This window comes from Rhododendron vialii, chromosome 6a, assembly GCF_030253575.1.
Source record: "Rhododendron vialii isolate Sample 1 chromosome 6a, ASM3025357v1".
Taxonomy (NCBI): domain Eukaryota; kingdom Viridiplantae; phylum Streptophyta; class Magnoliopsida; order Ericales; family Ericaceae; genus Rhododendron; species Rhododendron vialii.
In genome coordinates, this window is record NC_080562.1 from 34,903,837 (window position 1) to 34,920,244 (window position 16,408).

Consider the following 16,408-nt stretch of genomic DNA (forward strand, 5'->3'; position numbering starts at 1 on the left):
TGAGTCTTATTACTTGTCCTAGCTCTTGGGTCGTGAGAGTTTATTAGGTTTAGTTTATGACATTTACAGGTTCTCTTCAATGAATTGTTGTTTGTCCTTGGGTCATGTTTATCGAGCCTCACTGTATATACATTTTGAATTTGAGAATTTCATAAGTCATTTGTTATTGACTTGGCCCGGATGGCCCATATAAATAGCTTCCACTAAAAAATAAAAATAAAAAATCCTACCCAAACAGGTGCAAATAAGGCCTCGTTTCATTAAAAAAATACTAAAAACTTAATATATTTTATCATCTCGTTTTTACTAACAAAAAAGTTGTCAACAAAAATTATTTTTACTACAGTAACATTCCTCACAAACCTATCAACAACTTATTTACTACCTGAAACACCTAATAACTTTTTAACCACAAATAAAAATCTATAAAAAATTTACTACGGAAATCACCCCTAAATAGGTTGAGGTTTGACCCTTTTGGGGGATATCCAAGGTTGAAGTTGACTGACTTGACTCATACCTATGCGACGAGGAAAACTTATTTACAGAGCGTCGTAAATAGGCACGCAATTTCGATTGTTCAAAAATGTATTAGACCGTCCGGATTAAAGTTAATCCTACTGGTCAAAAATTAAAAATATATATTAACCTTTGATTACCGAAATAGACATCCGTAAAGAATCGTTTTGCAGCGACTCCATAATAAGTTTATTTCTCACACAGAGAATTTTGCACATATCTTGCACATACATTTTTGTGGGGCTCATATCGGAGTCTTACAAAATAATCCGAATCGCTCATCTTTTTTAAAATAATTTTTGGAGGTTCTTGTAAAAAATCAGCTCTTACGAATATTGGTAAGGTCTTTCTCAGAAATCGTAGGGCAAATCATTCTGTTTTGCCCTAGGAATTCTGAGAAAGCCCTTACCGATATCCGTTGGAGTTGATTTTTTACAGAAACCCTCCAAAAAATATTTTAAAAAAATGAACGATTCGGATTATTTTGTGGGACCCCGATATGAACCCCACAAAAATATATGTGTAAGATATGTGTAAAATTATCTGTGCACTCCTTTCTATGTATTATAATATATTTAAATATAATATATATAATATCGAACTAGTGGACAAAAAAAAAAGATAGAAAAATTATTTAAATAAATAAAACTTCTTCACTGAAGTTCGAAAAAATAAAAAATTGATGAGATATTAAAAAATAGAGTAAAATTCTATTATTATAGAAAAAAATATTCTATTATTCTTAAAAACTCAACGGATCCTTCCTCCTTGAATCAGATAAAGAAAGAAGGGAATCTAGCACAGTTGTTTATCTTCTGTACCATTACCAAAGACCCAAACTTCCATCACAACCGTCCCATCAAGTCTTCAAATACGGGGGAAAAAGATAACTCACGCACAAAATCAAACGAGAGAAAGCAAAACCTAAGCAAAAAAGAAATCATAATGGTGACTGATAAGGTGAGAGACAGAATCCTTGTTGTCTTCTTGGCAGTCTTCGCCGTAGCAGCTCCACTCGACGCAGGACTGCTGTTGCTCTTCCGCGACGGGCCGTCGTCGTCATCGCCACTGCTTTTGTACAGCAAAAAGTATGGCGAGTACTTGGCCACTCAGAAACCGGCTTTTTTCGTTGCCCTTCTGTGGATCGAGGTCGCTTTCCAGTGGCCGCTGGCCGCTATGATTCTCTACGGCCTTCTAAGGCGGCCGCAGCCGCCGCAATGGTTCCGAAGCATTGCCTTGGTCTTTGGCGCCTCTTATTGCACATCCATGGTAAGTTCCTTTGTTTCCATTTTCGTTTACATGTTTAGTGTACTCTTCAAATTCTAATTATTTGGTGTATTTAATATTTTATCTCCTTTAAGGGTAAAAAAGAGCTGGGCCGACATTAAGGTATTTGATTAGTCATTGGTATTTGATTAGTCATTCCGGATCATGAAAAGTTAAATGATCATATTGAGAATCTATAAATATCGAATTGAATTACTTTTTGCTCTTGGCCTTTGAAAAAATATTTTATATTTAATGAACGATTCGAATCGTCCGTGCGAGACCAGACATATTTACCACTTAATTAAGCCCACTCTTCAAATTCTAAATTATAGTGTATTTAGTATTTTATCTCCTTTAAATATACAGGTAAAAAAAGAGGTGGGCCGACATTAAGGTATTTGATTAGTCATTACGGGTCCTGAAAAGTTAAATAATTGGATCGAAAATTTATAGGTATCGGATTGAGCTACTTTTTGCTTGTGGCCTTCAGAAAAATATTTTATATTTAATGAAATTGTCGAATCGTCTGTACGAGACCAAGAGTGAAAAAATAGTTTACATGTTTTAGGTATCAGATTGAGCAATTGACCTTTCAGTTTTTTAAATCGTCATGTTTCTATAGTGCGCCCCTATGGAGTTGTAGTGACAAGGCGGTATCCGAGTCGTCCAACTCGACAATCAATGATCTAGACATTGATTGCCGAGATAAAACCCGTACCATCAATTATCGAGATAGACAGCTCAGATGTTGTACTACAATCCTGTAATGCACCCTGCACTGCAAGGTCCCCTCTCCCTGATTGGTATGCATTAGACTACAATTAAGATGGATCTAAACCATCGTATAATATACTCCAGGATACGATTCAACATGTTATAAATAAAATTTGCAAAAAAACCAATTCCTTCCGGCCCTGGGGATTCTATTTTTGAAAAAAACGAGGGTCATCTTGTTTAAATTATTGATCCAATACTAAATGTAGCCTTTCTGACGGACAAGATGCGTAAGGTTTATAATATTCTGTTAGTTCAAGGTTGAGATAGAAGAGACAAATATATCTTCTATCTATCTATATTATAAAACAGAATGGTTTCTATTAAAAATATCTATATATAAATGTTGTCTTTAATAACCAAATAGGAAAATATCTCAAAATGATACTCGTAATTGACGCTTTTTGGAGATTACTTTTATCGAATATAGAAATCGGATAAAATAAATTATTTATTTAAATTGAGACTATGTCACATTCTTGATACAGGCATCCACTAGTCTACATTTTTACATAATAAAACACAAGGGTATGGGCCTACACACAAACATAAGTTGATCTAAGGGTTGAGATTTATTTGATCTAATGATTGAGAGACATTCTTCTCATTTAATTAAAATTCCCACATTTATTACAACACTACCATCAGAGAAAATAAAGTTCCCCCACAATCCATCTCACTTACACATCCCTACCATGCGTTCTTTTTTAAAAAAATTACGGTGCGTTCAAAAATCAAAACTATTTTAGGCAAATTTTGCTAAGGAATTTTTGGGCTTTTGGGTTTTTGTTTTTTTTAAATTATTGATTTGTCTCGATAAAAAGAATCGAAAAAGATTACAAGATAAAGCCCCAAGTCGGCTTTAACTTGGATATTTAAAAAAAAAAATTGAGTACAAGTCATAATTTTATACCTTTTTGATTCCAAAAAAAATCCAAAAATCTAAGCGGAATACTGCTGCAACCCCCCCCTCGGGCTCTCTCTCTCTCTCTCTCTCTCCCTCTGATGTGTGTTCGTGTGTGATGTCATTTCTTCTATTTGATTCGTGTGTTTTTTTTTTTTTTGGTATTTCGGAAATCTTTTTGAAAGAGTTTTTGATACAGCAATGATTCCCACACAGATATTTTTGCACATATATTTTTGTAGGGCCCATATCGGAGTTCCGCAAAATGATCTGAACCGCTCATTTTTTTGAAAATATTTTGTAGAGGGTTCCTGTAAAAAATCAACGCTAACGGATATCGGTAAAGGCTTTCTCAACACTCGTAGGACAAAAGTGCCTCTCTCTCTCTCTCTCTCTCTCTCTCTCTCTCTCTCTCTCTCTCTCATGTGTGTTCGTGTGTGATGTCATTTCTTCTATTTGATTCGTTTTGGGTATTTCAGAAATTTTTTTGAAAGAGTTTTTGATGCAGCAATGATTCCCACACAGATATTTTTGCACATATCTTGCACATACATTTTTTTGGGTTCATATTAGGATCTCATAAAATGATTTGAACCGCTCATCTTTTTGAAAATATTTTTTTAGAGTGTTCATGTAAAAAATTAGCTCCAACGGATATCGGTAAGGGGCTTTCTCAGAAATCGTAGGGCAAAACAAAATGATTCACCCTACAATTTCTGAGAAAGCCTCTACTGATATCCGTTAGAACTGATTTTTTATAGGAACTCTCCAAAAAATATTTTATAAAAGATAAGCGGTTCAAATTATTATGTGGAACTCTGATATAGACCCCACAAAAATGTATATACATGATATGTGCAAAAACATCTATGCAAGTGGCATAGTTATTTTTTATGCACATGCAAGGGGGGTCTATGAATTAGTGGAGAAGTTGGCTTAGTTCTAGCTATGATTGATCAAATTATATCTCTCAAGTAATTTCTTTGGTGAATTGATTTAGTGTTTGAACTATTACAAAAATTCAAAAGGTAATTTCAATCAAATGGGTACTGCTATAGGCACGGACAATTCGCTAGTACTATATATTTCTTGATTCTTGATAGCTCGTGCAGTGTTTATGTTCGGTCAAAAACCATCGAAGCTGCTTGGTCAAAAACCATCAAAACCATTCGCTAGTACCGTACGGGTATCCGCTAGTACTATATATTCCTCAACTGCTGCTTAGTAGCCCATTCTAAAACCATCAAAGCTGCTCTACCCTCCACTACCGCAGCGGACGAGGCCTTGCACTGAGCAACCTGATGCGCATCTTCTTTTCCTTTTTCATCCAAAACCCTTGCTGCAGCAATGCACCATGCTCCATCAATAACAAAAGAGATCAACTGCCCCCGGTTGTTTCCCACCCCATCCCGTTTGAAACAAAAATTCACCAACGAATTTAAGCCCCCCCCGCTTTGCCTCCTTCGCTGCATGCCTTCTCATTTCATGAATGGACCTGCATAAACTCTCTACGCCTGAAAAACATCGCAAAGCACAATCAACATCAACCTTAATAGATTTGAATAAAACGTCATTCCGCGCACACCATATCGACCATAAAATAAAAATGGAATCCTGAATCAACTCCTTATCTGGTGCTCCTTTAATCCAATAACTAAACCAGTCAGAAAATCCAACCGGTGTCCCCTTGGAAAAATCAAAGCCCAAGTGAGAGGCTTGCCACACACCCGCTTCGCAAAACAACAATTCAGGAAAAGATGTTCAATGGTTTCCACATCTTGACCGCAAAGAGGGCATAAAGGATCCACAACCAGATTCCTTCTTATCGGAGCATCTTTACCAGCTACAATATGCGGTGAATCACTTTCCAAATAAATAACGAAAATTTTGGAGGAATCCCCAATCCCCACAACCTGCCCCACTCCTGAGACCTGTTTTGTTCGTGTCTAAAAGCTCCCCCAAACTGGGACTCAAAACAAAGTAAATACGCAGACTTAACTGAAAACTTGCCATTCTTGGTGTATCCCCATACAAGCTCATCCTCAACTTCCTGAGCTGAAACATAAATAGAATGAATGACTCCCACGATTTTGCTGGGGAACAAAACATTAAGCAAAGGCTGCCACCACTCACGACATTGAGCATCAAAAAGGTCTGCTACCATAAAATTAGTCAAACCCCTGCCAAGAGGTAACCCAACAAGAGGATTTTAGCTACCCTCGGAAGCCATTCATCATGGAAAACTCTAATACTCCTCCCATTACCCACTCTCCATTTTCAACCTTTACAAAGCAACTCCTTCCCCCACATAATAGTACTCCTCCATCCCCAAGATGCCGAAGTCAGCACACAGGCCTCTAGCAAATTCTGTCCTCGACAATACTTACCAACCAGGACCCTAGAAAGTAAGGAGTCTGGATTTGTCAAAATACGCCAAGCCACCTATGCTAACAAAGCTTGATTAAGACAACCCAAATCTCAAAAACCTAGTCCTCCCTTAGCTTTAGGAAGGCAACACAACTCCCACCTACGCCAACACCACAAAAACCAAGACACCACACTCTTGACCTTATTCAAAAAATATACCGGATCAAGCTCTAAAAACTGACAAGAAGTAATTAGGAATAGTAAGCAAAACATGTTTTACCAAAATAAGCCGAGACGGAAAAGCAAGCAAAGGAGCTTTCCACGAGGCAAGCTTAGAACCAACTCTTTCAAGAATTTGGCCAAAAATACTACTTTTCCTCATCGAAAAATCCATATGTGCTCCCAAATATACCCCAGGCCTTTCAACACACTTTACACCAAAAATACATTTTAAGTTGGACGCCTCTTGCGAGCTCATATTTGGGCTAGTAAAAAGCTCTGACTTATGAAAATTTATTTTTTGCCTCATTTGTTTGCAATGGACATCAAGGATCCATTTCAAACACCATGCATGCTCTAACCAATAATCAAATTTTAGCTTTCAAATAATCAAAACTACCAATATTTTCTTTTTGGATAAACAAAGAGTATTTTTCCCTATCTGATCTTTGACATGAATCATGGAAAACCAAAAATAAAATAAAATTGTTACATACATTACATTACCATTCTCTCTCACGGGGGGAAGGGGGGTGTTACACCTCAATGTAAAAAGTTTTTTTTTTAAGGGTGCCATGCTCAAACTAGTTTACACGCATCTCAACTACTTCTAATTTATTAGGGATCAATTTTAGTGTCCACTAGTAGGAGCCTGATTAAAATGTATGTATTGACCCCACAAGATTGATATCAGCTAAAAGGTTTCGAACCACATACTTATGGGGGAACAAACCCGTAACTTACAAGACTTGACCATTAAGTTAACACCTCGGATGGTAAGGAATCAATTCTATATTCTACTGGATGGGATTTTCTCTGATTGATTTCTATCAGTTGGAGCTTAATTTACTCTTGAAGACATCAACTAGCAAGTTCTTTTGGGCTGATTAGTGTCTTGAATCTTCTACAATTCAGTGCTCATGGGATCAGTTTACTCTCTGCTTAATTTGGTACTCTGTTACTGGAATCATTTTCTACCTACTGGAATCAATCAGCCTCTTGCTTTGGAATTCTTGAAATTATGGGATCACGTATTACCTCTATCATTGGTTTGGAGCAAAGGATCCCTATTCAACAAATGGCAGTCTGAGGATTTTATTTCATGAGGCTTGCTGGACCATACTTAATGTTTTGGGGGTTCTGTTAGGCTTTTAGTTTTTAAACTCTATGTTGGGTTCCTTACTTTTATTCTGTATTGGGTTGGCTCCTGGCCAACTCTCTTCTCAGTTTCCTCCCCTTGGGTCTTGGATGGGAGATGATTGTCCTAGGGCTTATGTTCTCGGGTTGTGATGCCAGTTATTCTTGTTCCCTTTAGTCTTTGTAATCTTTTTTCAAAGATTAATAAAATTTATTAGCCGTTCAAGAAAAAATTTTAAGTTAACCCCTTTGATTTCATTGAGCAAAAATTTTATGTTTTTTCTTGTTTATGTTCAAAAATAAAATGAAGAAGAAATTAATTTCTTGCTTATTAAGTTCTACATTTCCTTTTATAGTTTTTTTCTTCTGGCTTTGATGGGAACCATACATATGCATGTTGATTCCAGATTACAGTAGCAGCAGAACTGAAGTGGTCGTTCCATACTGTGTCACCCGCCTTACTAATAGTGTACCTCCTCCTAATTGGTTGCGGTGTTTTAGTCATTCTTCGCGGCCTGCTCCCATGCCCTGCCGAAAGTACTCCAACAAATGGCACACGACTTGAATCTCGCAGTTCCGAGAACAAAAAGGGGACTTAAACTGAACAAGGTACCGTTCCATTTACCAGATGCGATGCTGATCAAGTTGGATTATCGTCTCGCAAATATCCTTGTTATGTCCTGAATTCAAAATTCGCATAACTTCTTGCTGAAATTTATGTAGTACACAAAACTCCGGTCCTAGCTATTCACAAAGTATTGCTGGTTTTTAAGATATTGGATATATATCTACACGACGTGCATGTGTGATAAATTTACTCGTATGGATGATCAGTTGTTGGTCTGTCACTGAGTTACATCAATTTGGACATAAACAAGCATAGTTTCCATGATTTCTCAAATAACAACGTTACCTACGGCTTCTAGCTAGCCCTGAATCATGTATTAATCCTTACATTAATCCTTACAAATGATGCCCCACCTTGAGACTAAGATTACTGCCCAAATTGTGGTCAATCCTATCACCAAACCAGGCTTCAAGAGGACCCAAAGGGTGCCAATCTATGAAGCACCGACACCTCCAGAGGTTGAGGTATCGCAGTGTCGGACACAGGGACACCGCGGGGACACGTACGGGACACTGCACGTGGCGTGTCCAATAATTTAATTTGAATTTTTCAAGGTACACCACGGGGACACGGCTGGGGACACCGCGGGGACACCGATGGGGATACGGCAGGTGCCAAATTGCAATTTTTAAAAAAATTTGGGGGTCAAACTGTAATTTTTGAAAAAATTAGGGATCAAACTGTAATTTTAAAAAAAATTGGGGCCAAACTATAAATTTTTAAAATTTTTGGGTGCCTAACTATAATTAATTATTTATTTATATATATAAATAAATATACACGTGGCGTGTCCCCCGCCGTGTCCGTGTCTCCATTTTTTTAGAATTTCCGTGTCCCGGTGTCGATTTCGGTGTCCGTGTCCGTGTCCATGTCGGTGCATCATAGGTGCCAATTGTTAAGCCAAAAGAAAGTACTCCCTCCGTCCCTTTTCAAGTGTCCATTTTCGTAGCTGTAGCTCCAACTTTTTAAGGAAACATTATCATTACACATTTCACATCAATTTTTACATTTGTTTTCCCTACTTACCCCCTATGGTGACATCATCATTACACTTTTAATCACTAATTTTTCAAAATAAAATATACTTTTATGAGCAAAATAGAAAATGTACCTACTTTTACCTACTAACTTTACAAAATGGACACTTATTAAGGGACGTAAAATACTAGACTCTAAAAAGGGGACGGAGGAGTACTAAAACCATTACCAATAATATGCCTTATCCAAGGCTGGACCAAGTTTCTCAAACTAAAGATCTTTCTTAACAGTCCACGAAACATTGTTGTGTTTTGGCTCACATTTATTAGAGCTGACCACTTGAATTGGTTTATTCGGTGGTGGTGGCTTGGAATATGAGGAAGTGCAAATAATGGCTCTCATGGTTTCAATGTCTGGATTCTTGCACCATGGAAATTTACTTATTTATTTGCAAATGAGATGTTCTATATTCCAAGGGAACCCGAAGCTTCCATATCCCTTTATTTAAGGATTTGCCCGTGGTCATTATGGGTACAAGGAAAAGAAATAGTGTACAAGTCCTGTGTACTTGTGTGAGAGAAATAAAAGGTGGGTGTAATCCTTTGTAATTTGTTCTTTGGGTTGGGTGAAAGTGGGTGTACAAGGGGTTGGGTTATGTGGCCTAGCCCGAGTGTTTTCGTGTACAAGTTATTCTCTTATAGTGAAGAACTAGTTCTCTCCTGTGGAGTAGGCATAATTTGGCCGAACCACGTAATTCTTGTGTGTTCTCTTCTATTTTCTTTCATTGCATTTTATTGCTTTGGGCTTGTGAGTTATTTCTGTTGAATCTCGGCACTGGTTCGCTTCCGCCGTTTCTCAACAAACATGACCTGGGACTGGCGACTGAGACGTAATGATATACACACGAATCCCCTTAATCCATAGTGTATCAGCTTTCAAAGCAAGAGCCCACAAATAACTGGCCATGGCAGCCTTGTTCCAATCCTTCAGAACCTTGGGATTTACACACACTTGCACATAGTAGGGGGGCCACGCACATCCAGTAATCAGCATTTCGGGACTGGTTTTTGAAGGATTCCTAGTAACGGGTAGTTTTTTTTTTGAACTTTTTTTTACATGGCCTCAATCTAATCACTTGCTGTGAAAACTTGTTTCTTACTGTATCCGTTGAAGGGGTTGTCGAATAATGAGTGCGCGACCACATTACTCTTGTCTCCGGGTGTCTTCGTCTTCATGTCAGGTCTGTCTTCCGATAGAATTTCCTCAATACAATTGCATTAGGTGTTTGTAGGAAATTAATTGGAAACATTTATTTGGCAAGGCATCTTTATTGTTATGGCAAACAGATTGAACAAAATACACAAGACCCCAGCAAAACACAAACACAGTAAGTCAGTAACCATAGAATTTGCTTTCCTTGGGGGGGGGGGGGGGGGGGGGGGGGGGGGGGGGGGCGGGGGTGGTAGGTGTGTGTGGTTGCACTTCAGCTTCTTGGCGCAATTAGAGGTGGTTTGGTGGCCATGGGCAAGCAAGGAGCTGGCAATATTGGAAGATTTAAGAATCAGATATAGCACAACTTTTTTTTTTTTTTTTTCAATCTTTAGAAGGTACATTCATGTATAAGAAAACCATACATGATAGCAGTCATTCTCAGGGAGGGAGAAAAACAACCACAAAAGAGGCAAAAACCCGCAAAAGAACATTCAGAACCTCACACACGCAGACAAGATTCGTCTCTGACTTTGAAAAGCCATCAAGGCGATGTAGAAAATCCACCATAACAACACACAAGGGGTGAGAAAGTCTCACGCGGAGGATAAAGACCTACACAAACACCAACAAAAAATAGCAAACAATAACAAAACCAAAACCTACGAGCAACAATAGACCCACACACCTAATCCAGCCACATACCTTTCTCCATATGTGAAACGTACGTGCTGCTCTCTTTTTGCCCCCATCAACTTTTTCTTTTTCAGTGGCTTTACATCCTTCTTTCAAGCCTTTTTCTCTTTGGTGGGGATGCCTAGGGCTGTTGTAAAAATCCGGTGAACCGTGAAATCAATCCAGACCAAATTGATCATATATTTCAGATTGGAAAAGTGGATTAATGGTCCTCACACCATTTCAAAATTTTAAAAACCATGACTTGCGGTGCAAACACAGATTTTCATTTTTTTCTTCTTGTTGTATGGTAGCTTATTTCCTTATGACATGTAATCTATGAATAAAACCGAAACCAATCCGTGACTCACGAATGGATTGAAACCAGACAGTGAGACTTTTTTTCTGGACACAAATCATATTTTCTAAAATTTGTGACTCACAAATTAAGATTGAATTCATAAGAATCCGATCCGATCTGAACGATGCACAGTCCTGGGTATGCCCTGCCAAATTTTTGACGTCGTCTCTTTCGACCTGTTTGCCATAACAATAAAGTTAAAATTTTTTTGAATCAGGCATGAGGAATATTTGGCGTTTTGTCCCTTTCTCTGTTCCTATCAATAATACACTGTACGTAGTGGGGATATGCAAGTACGGAGTAGTCAATAGTCTTATCATGAGTGATTGCAAATGGAACCCACGTGACGAAATATCAATTCACAGTACCATTAAATTTGTGGGGTTTGGCGAAAAGATCCCGGAGATATCAAGAGCTGTGGTCAGGAAAATACCCAAACGAAACCAAATTGAGCATTATGTCTGTCTCAATTAATTGAGGTCAACAATATAAATTTTATCGTTTCATTGAGTTAGGTTCAGGACTACTTGTGATCCCGGAAACAAAAATGTTGGAAACACATTACCTAAAGACACATCAATCACATCTTTCACATACAGTTGGATCTCATTTTTAGTAGAATTCAACTGTCTATAAGAGAGGTATGATTGATGTGCCTGTAACATAATGTTCCCTAGCACGTCGGGGGGAAATACTCGGGAGAATATAAGTTCCGGTCCCTAGTCGCCTGTAGGGGGAGAGTGCAACCATTTCTAATTAGTCCGTAGATTGCAAAATCTGTTCATCACATCGCAATGAAGGTTGAAATCCTTTCAAGCAAGGTAATAAAACCATCAATCCCAACCCCACTCCACCTCAAGGAACACAAAGTCTCTTTCCTCGACCAGCTAGCTTCTCCGATCCACTTCGGCATGGTCTTCTTTTTCCTCCCTTCCGATTCAAAATCCAGCACGACCGTGTCAAATACTAACGAAAACAGCAGCAAAACGTGTGATCAGCTGGATAGATCCCTGTCTGCGACCTTAAGCCGTTATTACCCCCTAGCGGGTAGGTTCTTCAAAGGCGATTTCGTAGTGGATTGTAACGACCAAGGGGTAGAATTCTCGCGAGCAAAAGTGAGCGGCGAAATCGCGGGCATCGTCCGCGGAAGTCCAGAAATGAAACTGATCGACGCGTTAGTCCCCGACCCGTTGGGCATGGCTAGATCAGACCCGTGGCCGGTTTTAGCAGTTCAGATCAACGTGTTCGATTGCGGTGGGATCGCGATAGGTATCCGAATTCTGCACACTCTAGGGGATGGAGTTTCTGTACTTGCATTTCTGAAAGACTGGGCTTCTGGAGATCGGGCAGGGTTGAAGCAGGAGCTGGTATGTTGTCCAAGTTTCGAGTTGGGTTCTCTTTTTCCAGCAAGAAAATTGGTGGAGTTGAAGCCTTTGCGGCCTGCCAATTTTCCATCAAACAGGCTAGTCACGAAGTGCTTCTTGTTTGATGGTGCCACAATATCAGCTCTGAAATCAGAAGCAGGAGCCTCTGGCTCAGGTAAAGTAATACGCTTGGTAGATTTTTCGAGATTAAATTCCTTCCGCCGGGAGCGGAAATCATGAGTTTTCCACCACGGCTATTATGCTCCCACTGTAAAACTACTACGAAATTAAAAGAGTTTAAATTCTTTCCAGATGGGGTGTAAACCTCATGATTTCCGCCGCTCATTGTAGGACCGTGCGTTCATTGTAATAATCTGAACCGTTTATCTTGTAGGATGAACAGGAGAACATTCTGTTCACGGAGCCACTCAATATCACGCGTCTATTCAGGCTTTGAATGATCCAAATTTTAATGAAACTTTTCTGGAGATAAACTCTTCCCCACGAAAATTTCATAAACATCCGGACCATCCAATCGTGCTCCGTAAAAAAATGTTCACGGAGGCGCGTGAGTAAGTTTTTCTCAATTTGATATGTTCTCGTCACTCATCGATCTTGAAACTCATTTTATTAGGTGAATTAGCTGAACGCAAACCTTCAAGGGTGCAAGCGGTGACAGCAAATATATGGAGAGCTCTCATCCAAATCTCTCAAGCAAAACACGGCCACTCGAGGCCTTCTCTGATGTCCTTCGCCATGAGCTTGCGCGGGAGACTAATTCCTTTCCAAATACCAAAAAATTCTTACGGGACCCTCGTCGGCCACACAACCGTTCGATACAACCCCGGTGAGAGCAGCACGGAGTTGAACACCTTAGTGGGTCTGCTCCGAAATGCGATAACCAAAACAAGCAACGACTACGCGAAGGCGCGACACAGCGACGAGATTTACTCGATGCTGATCGACTACTACAACGAGATAGGCGGAGACAAGCCGAGCGGGGTGGACCTCTGCCGTTTTACGAGTTGGTGTGGGTTCTCTTGCTATGGAATTGACTTTGGTTGGGGAAAGCCCAGTTGGGTGGCTACTGTGTCTAAGTCTGTGGAACTTGTTTTTTTGTTGGATGACATATCTGGTGATGGAATTGAAGCTTGGGTGACCTTGAATGAAGATGACATGGTTGAGTTCGATCGCCGTCATCTGGACTGTCAATGCAAGCCGTCTGCACTGGGAATTTGTTGCAAATTATAGACTCTACTTACATGTTCCTAATTCCATCTCTTGCTTTCTCTCTGTTTTGGCTAATTAGCTCACTTTGAGTTATCAAATTTGTCCAGCCTATCTTTGATTCTGTCGATCATATTGTGATTTTGTGAGGTTATCTTGATTGGGCGGTGTGTTTGGGAACCAATTATTTTTTAGATTCTTGGGTGTGAATTGTGGATTTTAAATTTTCGTATTGTATTGTAATCGTAGTAAAGTGTTTCCATGATAATGTTCATAATAGACTAAGGATGATGTGTGGAATTATAATGAGAATCCAAGAAGTTTCTTTAAATGTTATTTTTTTATAACTCAAATGCTCAGGCTAGCTTATGCCCATCTCGCCTAATCCTAGGAACCAATTTCGCCATTCACTGGCATCGGGGACCCAATTAAAGCTCGATATGGACTGATCCCAAAAGAATTGATAGTACCTGAGAGGTTTCGAACCTGAGATCTTACGAGACGCAAAAAGTTATAATTAGTTCCAATCCTTAACCATCCAACCAAACCCGTGGGTTAAGTTTCTTTAGTTCTTTTTTTTTTTGCCAACAACTATTACAGGTGGTATTATTAATTCAAAACACAATACATCAAGAGTGATCCTCATCCCTAGATAAGGGATCAAGAAGCCACAATGGAGGGGACTCTGTCCAAAGACACCCCATTCCAACTAAACCTTTACTAGCCAAAAAATGTGCCACACAATTGAAAGATCTACGAGAAAAAAGGAAAAAACACAAGAATGAAAACCACACCCCAAGACCTTCACGTCAGCAAGGATAACCTGCACATCTTGGCTAATAGCTGTTTGACCATTCAGCATAATAACAAGAGCTTGCGAATCGCTTTCCACGATAACAGCCCCCAAGCCTTGTTGAAGACCCAGTTGCACGCCTTTTTGAATTGCCATAGCCTCTGCCAAAGAAGGACTAGCGCACCTCTGTATTCCCCCAGATTCGGCAGTTACAAACCTTCCGTCACAGTCTCCGATCACTACACCATAAGCCCCACAACACCTCTTTTTTCCACGCACCATCCACATTAATTTTGAAAAAACCCATCATCAGCAGTCGTTTCCATCTCGCAATGACCTCGTTCCCAGCATTGGGCGGAGAAGCATCCACCCTCAAATTGGCAGCTCTGAAGTCGCTAAGATACTCCAAAGCCCTTTTGCAAACCACCCCCGGATGAAGGATTTTCTGCTCGAACACCAACCCATTCCTCGATTTCCATATAAACCATAAAGTCACAGCAGCCAAGGATAAAAGCCATTCCCCATTCAACGCATGCTGCCAACGAAACTCCAAAGCATCACACAAGGCAGGAAAAGAATCGAAGCTAACATCCCCAAAAACCACCAACAGAGGTGTATGATCCCAGACTCTCTGCGCAAGAGAGCAGTTGCAAAAGAGGTGAACAACTGACTCCACCCCATCTCCACATACTGGGCACCTCTGATCCTCAACAATCCTCCTTCAATGCAACTCCCTCCTTGTAGGCAGAATCTCATGGATACACTTCCATAAAACATGCCCCACCTTCCTTGGAATATTTAGTTTCCAAAGATGCTTCCAACGCCTTTCCGCAACCCCGACTAGATTGTTGATATCACCATCTACCTCCGTCAAAGGTTCAACACCTTTGATATCCAACGCAACTAGATACCCCGACCTAACATTATAATGCCCAGAGTGAGAGAAATGCCACACCAGAGCATCATTAACATAAGTACACGATAAAGGAACATGCAGAATACATCGAGCATGTTCAGGAACAAACAGACGATTAACCTCCTCCACCTTCCAAGGCATTGTCTCAGAATGAATAAGTTGGTTTACCGTCACAAAGTAGTCATCTATCGCCACCCTTCTGGCCTTAAAATCCCCTGAATAGGAATCCAAGGATCTTTATCTATATTCACCGACACTCCATTCCCAATAGACCAACGCAATCCAGCTGATAAAATATTCCTCCCTTCCATAATACTTCTCCAGACCCACGAGGTGGTTTTTGCATCTTCCATGTTATTTTTGGCATAATTATCCCTAATGGGCTCCCAAACATGGAAAATGAACAAATGCATAATGCATTAAGGTGGTGGCCATACATCCCTGTATCTGCAATTCATTTCTAGTATTGTAGAATAATCAATTACGTGAGGTTTTGTTAAGAAAGTTGGTAATGTGTCCAGTCGATGGTTGATATATATCCCTAGAAAAGGACTCGTGGGGCTTAGAACTTTTTAGAAGAGGGTTAAATAAGAATGTTTTGGTTTTGTTGCATCGCTCGTTTTGCGCAGGTGAAATTGCCTTTTCGTCCTCTTTCAGTTTTCTTTAACTAACTACCTAGGTGTGATAGTCGGGGCATTGAAGTGGTGGTGTTGGTGGCAATGGTTAAATGAAGGCAGAGGTAGTAGTGTTGAGGTGTGGTGCAAGTGGTGTTCGCACGAGTTGAATTGTTGTGGTAGTGGTGGTGAATTGATGGTGGTATAGGTGGTGAACTGATGGTTGTGGAGGGGTTGTGTTACAGTGACAGTTTTGACGGCTGAGGGGTGGTAGTGCTCCGATAATCTTTGTAGTGATTTGCTTGCTACCTTCTTTTCATAACCTAAGCATTTATTATTTTTATGGTTGTACTACACCATCTTTTAGTGTTTTGAAAATCCTCTTTAGCGATATATACTAGGTCTTTATCCGATTTAAAAAAAGGGAGATGCGAACTTTTTATAGAAATGATTT

At 39.6% G+C, this 16,408-nt stretch overlaps 2 protein-coding genes across 2 annotated transcripts; both read left to right on the plus strand.

Moving 5' to 3' along the window:
• Positions 1–1,301: 1,301 nt before the first annotated feature.
• On the plus strand, positions 1,302–8,002 carry LOC131329320 (uncharacterized). The gene is made up of 2 exons (XM_058362407.1): positions 1,302–1,788; positions 7,597–8,002. Exons 1-2 carry the CDS (start codon positions 1,465–1,467, stop codon positions 7,786–7,788), a joined length of 516 nt encoding a protein of 171 aa, XP_058218390.1. The 5' UTR covers positions 1,302–1,464; the 3' UTR covers positions 7,789–8,002.
• A 3,340-nt stretch (positions 8,003–11,342) lies between these two features.
• LOC131329312 (acetyl-CoA-benzylalcohol acetyltransferase-like) lies at positions 11,343–13,962 on the plus strand. Its single transcript, XM_058362398.1, has 2 exons — positions 11,343–12,579; positions 13,039–13,962. Exons 1-2 carry the CDS (start codon positions 11,835–11,837, stop codon positions 13,653–13,655), a joined length of 1,362 nt encoding a protein of 453 aa, XP_058218381.1. The 5' UTR covers positions 11,343–11,834; the 3' UTR covers positions 13,656–13,962.
• Positions 13,963–16,408: the final 2,446 nt, after the last annotated feature.

Bases quoted from the DNA above. Each gene is read 5' to 3' on its own strand.
- LOC131329320 (XM_058362407.1), top strand. From the start codon at position 1,465: ATGGTGACTGATAAGGTGAGAGACAGAATCCTTGTTGTCTTCTTGGCA. The intron at 1,789-7,596 runs GTAAGTTCCTTT...TGTTGATTCCAG, and splicing joins CCTCTTATTGCACATCCATG to ATTACAGTAGCAGCAGAACT.
- LOC131329312 (XM_058362398.1), top strand. From the start codon at position 11,835: ATGAAGGTTGAAATCCTTTCAAGCAAGGTAATAAAACCATCAATCCCA. The intron at 12,580-13,038 runs GTAAAGTAATAC...TCATTTTATTAG, and splicing joins AGCAGGAGCCTCTGGCTCAG to GTGAATTAGCTGAACGCAAA.